General features: G+C 38.3%; 1 protein-coding gene across 1 annotated transcript in view; it reads right to left on the bottom strand.

The window, feature by feature from the left end:
- TXNDC16 (thioredoxin domain containing 16) overlaps window positions 1-7,253 on the bottom strand; it is a 118,787-nt gene that overhangs the window by 20,746 nt on the left and 90,788 nt on the right. Inside the window, 2 exon segments of the mRNA XM_006894373.1 lie at window positions 4,227-4,363; window positions 5,094-5,262. Of these exon segments, the coding sequence (XP_006894435.1) occupies window positions 4,227-4,363; window positions 5,094-5,262 (306 nt within the window).

Raw genomic sequence — 7,253 nt, 5'->3', positions numbered from 1 at the left:
AAAAACAAAAAAATTTTCCATTTTATATAGATGGATAAATTTAATTTCACCCTGGTGGTACATTGGTTAAGTGCTAGACTGCTAAGCTAACTCAAAAAGTCAGCAGTTCAAACTTGTGGTGTTAGGGTTTCTTGTTCAAAATGGCTTCCCTGTCCCCCTAATTTTTACACATGAATGGGTGGGAATATGCAAATAGGGCATGCCAGCCTATCCACAAGGGGATTGGCTAGTCTTATCATTAAGTTGAGTGGATCCAGCAGCAGAAAGGGAAAGAATCTCACTACAAGCCAAGAAGCAAGAGAATCAACACATCCTTTGGGGCCAGATTCTTCTACCAGTCAGACCAGAGCCTGGGGGAGAAGCAGCCACAGAAGCCAAAGCAGAGAACCAGAGACCTGACTTGAGACCGAAAAGACCTTGGGGCTGCTACTCCATGGAACCAGAACTAAAAGCCTTTGCATACGTTTACTGGACAGTTGGTGACGGGAGGGAGGAGCCATAACTAGCAGGATTGAGAACTCTATAATTTTGGCTTAAAGCCATAGGGCTCAAGACTGAGGTGCCTGCCAGCACATCTTGGAAACTGTCCTAAGTGATTCTATTTTGTTTCTACCTGAATTACAGGAAGCTCTAGTGGCCTTGTAGCAATCCCAAAGGCACATAGGTCAAGGTCAGCAGCTGCTCTGTGGGAGAAAGATGGCAGTCTCCTTCCATGCAACTAACTGCTTCTAAAAACCCACCAGAGGGTCAGCTATGGGTCGATCCTGACTCTACAGTAAACAACAACAACCACCACCACCTGAATTACAATCTTTTGATTTCTCTAATATAGTAGGGTGGTATGGGAACTACTGCATCAGATTTTGGACCCAGTAAACAACAGACTGATGTTGGAATTAGTAGATAGAGTGTGGGAGTGTAGGGGACATGTCTGACCTCATGGGAACTGTTTTTTGTGTTGCTGATTGGGACAGTTTCCCTCTGTGCCATTGGTAATGGTTAGATATGGCCGTTCCCACTTGGCCCTTGCTCCTTTTACACTAAATAGCTACTCCGTGGAAAAAGGATTTGTAGCAGTCAGCTTCTGTAAATATTTACAGCCTCAGAAAAGCTTTGAACATTTCTATCCTGTTTGATTGTGTTACTGTGTCAGAATGAATTTGACGATAATGGGATTCGCTATATATTAAATCATTAAATAAAGTTAAAAAGTAATTAACAGTGAAAATAACTGGAACTAAATTTAAAAAGGTTATACAGATCCTTGATATATAAGGTCTTATACAGACAAGTATATTTAAAATTGAGTGATATATTATTTACACAAATTTCAAAAGTCATACAAATACAGTTATTCTCCTACTAGATATCTATAACCTTTAAATAATTGAACATTCACAAAAGACATTAAAATAATAAAAGTATTCTACACCTACAGGGGGCACTGTATTTATGTGTAATTTGTTGGTAAGCAGCTAAATAGCATGTTTTTGTTTGTTATGTGCCATCAAGTTGCCTGCAGCACATCATTCAGCTCTCTGATGCATATCAAGTAACTGCAAACACCATGGCCTGGAGTAGGGGCACCTTAGTCCCTAGATGGATATCATTACTCTTTAGCACTTTGGAGAGTCCCTGACCTCTCAATGTAATTTGTCTTCCGATTTCCTGTTTCCTGTGTCAAGAGTGTTGACTGTGTACCCAAGGAAGCAGAAATTGTTAACCACAATTTCTTTTCCATCTATCATGATGTGGCCAATTGGCCCAGTGAGAATCTTTGCCTTCAAGATGTTAAGCTTCAACCTATACTGAAGACTACAGTCCTTGACCCTCTGCAGAAAATGTTTCAGGTCCTCCTCAGTTTCAGCAAACAAAGCTGTGTCATTTGCATAGCCCAAGTTGTTGATAAGTCTTCCTCTAAACCTAACTCCACGTTCTTCCTCATAAAGCTTACCTACCAAATGATCTCTTCCACATAGAGATTGAAAAGATACAAGGACAGGACACAGGACTGATGTATTCCTTTCCAAATTTTGAGTCATGAAGGGTTTCCTTGCTCTGTTCTAAGGACTACTTTCTGGTTCAAGTGTACATTTTGCATATGCACAATCAAGTGTTCTGGGATTCTCATTCTTCTCAAGGTTAACCACAATTTGTTGTGAGCCACACAGCTAAATGCTTTTGCATAGTCAATGAAATACAGATAGACATTCTTCTGGTACTCTTGCCTTTGGCCAAGATCCATTAGACAATGATGATAATGTCTCTGGTGCAATGGCCTCTTCTAAACCCAGTCTGCACATCTGGCAGTTCTCTGTTGATGAACTATTTCAGTTGGTTTTGGATAATATTTAGCAGGAAATTGCTTACATGGGATATTAGTGATACTGTTCAATAATTTCTACACATAGGGTCGCAGGCAACTTAACAGCATATAACAACAACAACTGTCAGGCCACCTTTTTTTGGAATGGTAATAAATATGTATCTCTTTCAATGAGTTAGCAAGGTAGTTGTCCTTCAAAACAGGGTCACTTTCATAGTTAAAAAAGGCATTTCTTGATCCATTTTGAAATACAATGTTGTGAGTTACAGGATAATACAAGGAAGTCCGGTGAATACCACTCTCATTCAAATATATGCACCAACAGCCAGAGCCAAAGTGGAAGAAATAGAAGACTTATACTACCTTTTCAGCCAGAAATAGATCAAACATGCAAGCAATATGCATTAATAGCAATGGGTGAATGGAATGCAAAAGTTGGGATCAGAATATCAAAATTAAGATCAGAAGTTGGAAAACAGTTTTGGTGACAGAAATGAGGCTGGAGAAAGAATGATAAAATTATGTACAAACAGTGATTTATTCATTGCAAATACCTTTTATAAGAAACACAAAGGCAGACTATACACATGGACTTCACCTGATGATATGCAAAGGAAATCAGATCGATTATATCTGTGCAAAGAATCATTTGGAGAAGCTCAAAGTTAGCTGTGAAAACTAGTCCAGGTGCTACAGAACAGACCATCAAATACTCATATGCAAGTTCAAACTAAAGCTAAAAAGGCTAAATCAAATCCACAGGAACCAAAATTTGACCTTGAATCTATCCTACCGGAATTTTAAAACTGTATCAGAAAGAGGTTCGAGGCCTTGAATGAACATTAATGAACCAAAGAACAGATAAGCTATAGGAAGATATTAAGAATATCACCCACAAAGAATGCAAAAGGCATTCCAAAGACAGAAGAGGAAGAAAAGATTTGAAATCAAAGCAAAGTATGCAGATAAGGAGCTGAACAGAAGAGTTCAAAGGGCAGCTCAAAGCAAATTATTGTGATGAAATGTGTAAAGAGCTGGAGTTGGAAAATCAAAAGGGTTAAACTTGCTCAGCATTTCTTAAACTGAAGGAACTAAAGAACAAATTCAAGCCTCAAGTTGCAAGACTTAAGGATGCTATGGGCAGAACATTGAATGATCCAGGAAGTATTAAAAAGAAGATGGAAGGAGTAAAAGAGTTACTGTACCAAAAAGAACTGGCTGACACAAAAGAATTTCAAGAAACAGCACATGATAAAGAGGCAATGGTGACGAAGCAGGAAGTTCATGATACTCTGAAGGAACTGACAAAAATCAAGACGTCAGAAATCGATGGAATTCCAAATTATGGCCATGTTGTTGTGGTTGTTGAGTACTGTCAAGTCGGAACCGATCCATTGCTGACCTTCTAGTGGGTTTTCAGAGGCAGTAAATCACACAGGAGGAGACTGCCCATCCTTTTCCACTTGAGCAGCTGGTGGATTCGAACTGCGTGCCTTGACACATAGCTTCTTACCATTCGGCCATCAGAGCTTCCAAATTATGGCAAAATTGTTCAAATATAATGTTATCTAAAATACTCTGTTATTTAGAAAAGTATAAATTATAGATAAATATAATATATAAAAGCAAGCTTCACAATATGCTCATATAATAGTAACAAACTTATACTGAAAAGTAAGTAATACATTGTTACATGGAAAAAAGATGGAAGGAAATTAAATGTCCAAACTCAACTACACTTTTAGTGCTTAGAGTACAGATTTTTATTTTTCTTTTAACTTTTTAATTATCTATAATTTGAATTCTCCAGCCTTAAAAAGCACATTCACTCTTCTTTGAAAATTTGTTAACTACGAATTTTCAACTATATTGTATAATCTGAAAACTAAAAGCTTCTTACCTGTTGTCATGGTTGGGGTAAATATTCCAAGTACCAACACAGTAGAATAGGAGAGCAGGTCGTCATACAATTCCCCACGTAAATATCGGTCTGCCTCTTGGACAGATATTATCTTCACCGGGCATGAAATCCTGCTCCTAAATGAAATATAATTACACTAAAAATTTAATTTTTAAAGGGAATTTTTTATCTTGTAAAAAATAATGCTGGACTATATAAATTACATACGTAAAATAAACACCTGAAAAAAATAGAAATTTTCTTTTTAAAAACTCCTCCTTATAAACAATATTATCTTCCCAAAAATTATAGAGCATAGACTCTTTTTATCAGTCTTTATTCTATCTCAACTCTAGAACTTCACCATTCAAAATGTCGTTATAATAATTAGAACTTTTACAAACCCTGTTTTTTGTTTTGTTTTTAAATCTTCCAGTGAAACTGAACAATGTCTAATGGATGGATAGGGAGTTGCACTGCCAGTCCAAAGATGGGCAGTTTGAATCCACCCTCTGCGGGTGAGGGGTGTAAGTGGGAGAGGTGGGGAGAAGATGAACAATTTCCTCTCATGAAATTTATAACCTCTAAAAATCCACTGGATGTCAAACTCTTATGGCTTAACCATAAGGAGTTGCCCTGCCAACTCAGAGATAATTGGTTCAAATCCACCAACTGCTCCTCAGAAGAAAGTTGAGCAATCTCCTCCTGTGCAATTTACAGCCTCTGCAAACTGACTGGAGGGTTAGCTATGAGCCAGTTCCAACTTAATGGCACAGAACAACAACAAAAAGTTCCTGGAGGGTCAGTTATGAGCCAGCCAGTTCAGACACAATGGCAATGAGTTTTTTAATAAAGTTGAAGACTTACAGCTGAATAAATTTTAGAAGGTCTTCTGTTCCAAGCATACCAGCATAAGACAATGGATTCTCACCTTCCTTGTACATCTTTACAAGAGGAAACTCTGTAACATTTTGCTTGGTACATATGTCAGACCAATCTCCACAATTCACTCTAGAAAACAGCATTTTTGAAGTGCCTAAATAAAACAAAAGTATAGAGCAGGGTTTAGGGCTGTTGTACATAGTGTCACTATGAATCGCAAGTGACTCGACGGCACATAACAACAACAACATACTCTTCATAGATGGTTAACAAAGACAATTCAGTTGTTCACAATTTAAGCATTCCATAAAGCAAAAGAATCAGAAAAATATTAATATATCCTTCTGTATAAAATTCTAATCTTAATTTTAAATAATATATAAATATCAACGTTATTAGGAGCTCTCATGGCTTAATCCAAAGATTGTGCCTCTGATGTTTTGAATCTACCAGCAGCTTCACAGAAGAAAGATAATCACTTGGGTGATTTACAGCCTCGGAGCCTCAACAATAAGTCTGCTATGAGTCAGTTTCAACTATACGATAGTAAATTTGCATTCCAGAGCTTTTATAAAATGATTAAATTTTTTCATTAACTTTAAGTTTTGCCAATGTTTTAGCACTGTGTGCTAATCTAAGACACCCTAGTGGCATGTTGTCGTGTACCTTCAATTTGGAAGCGACCCTTGCTGACCTTCCGGAGGTTTTCAGAGGCCGTTAATCCCACAGGAGGAGCCTGCTTATCCTTCTCCCGCAGAGCAGCTGGTGGCCTCAAACCACGTGCCTTCGGGATTGCAGCACAGCTTCTACCACTAGGCCAGTGGGTTTAATTTCAAACTCACCAGCTGCTCTACAGGAGGCAGTTTACTCTCATTAAGATTTACAGCCTTGGACACCTGGCATAGGGTTGCCTTGAGTCACAACTTACTAGAAAACAGATGGCACCTAATAAAACCTCATACATTACTTAACAAGATGATGCTTAGTAATTTCTGGTGGAGTGGCATCCACTTCCTAAAACATGCCTCGGGAAACCCTATGAACGTCAATAAATGTCGATAGTTGTAAAGGGGCTTCAGGCCTTTTTGTTCATAGGGTTGCTATGAGTCGTGCTCAACTCAAAGGTAATCAACAACAACTATTCCATTGGAGCTCTGGTGGCCAACTCCATAGGGAATTGTGATGCTACCCCAAAGGCAGTGTCTTGGTGGTGGTGTGAATGCACAAGAGGTTCCACAAGAGAAGGATGGACACTCTCCTGTGCAATTTAATGCTTCCCTAAAACCTACTGGAGTCAGGTCTAACTTCACAGTAATGAGAATACCTAGTTAAAGAGGCATTGGTAGAACAGTGGTTAAAGCATCTGGAATGTGGATCAAAGCCAACACCTGCTCAGATGGAGAAAGACGTGGTAGTCTATGTCCATAAGTATTTACAGCCTTGGCATTCCTGCCAGGTAGCTGTTTCTACTCTGCTCTTAGGGTCACTATGCATCAGAGGGCAGTGAGTCACACTTGGGAGCTCAATGATGGTGCTACAATGAGCTCCCAAAATGGTAACAAACCTAAGAAATCAAAAAAAGTTTGTAAGTGCAAAACTGCAATTTTATATGTTTATTCGTAATTTTTTTCTAGTTCAAAAACTGAAACATTGGACATATTTTTAAAAGAGGCCTAATCTCATATACACTAAATATAATTGCGGTTGTTATGTGCTTTCGAGTTGGAATTGACCCACAGCTGACCCTATGCAGGTTTTTAGAGGCAGTTAATTGCTCATGAGATTGTCCATCCTTCTGTGGAGCAGCTGGTGGAATAGAACCGCATGTCTTCAGGACTGCAGCGCAGCTTCTTACAGGAATTATATTTAAATACTTTAGCACTAAAAATCTTAATATTTAAATTTGTTTCTATTTTTAAAACATTCTAGGTTATATTTCATGTTTGCAATAATTTATCACTTTAGATTTAACTCAATTCAGAGGCATCTAAGAACATCTGTTTGATAATGAGTCCAGTCTGTCCAGGGTTTACCATGTTGTTGTTGTTGTTATGTGCCGTCAAGTCACTTATAACTCATAGCAACCCTGTGTACAGCAGCTCTGAATCCGGTTCTATCCTGAGCCAACGTAACTGTCACTGATAC

The sequence above is a fragment of the Elephantulus edwardii genome, unplaced genomic scaffold (assembly GCF_000299155.1).
Source record: "Elephantulus edwardii isolate Elephantulus edwardi_28Jun2011 unplaced genomic scaffold, EleEdw1.0 scaffold00140, whole genome shotgun sequence".
Lineage (NCBI taxonomy): Eukaryota > Metazoa > Chordata > Mammalia > Macroscelidea > Macroscelididae > Elephantulus > Elephantulus edwardii.
Note: the sequence above shows the minus strand (reverse complement) of the source record. Positions and strands in the feature narration are given on the sequence as shown.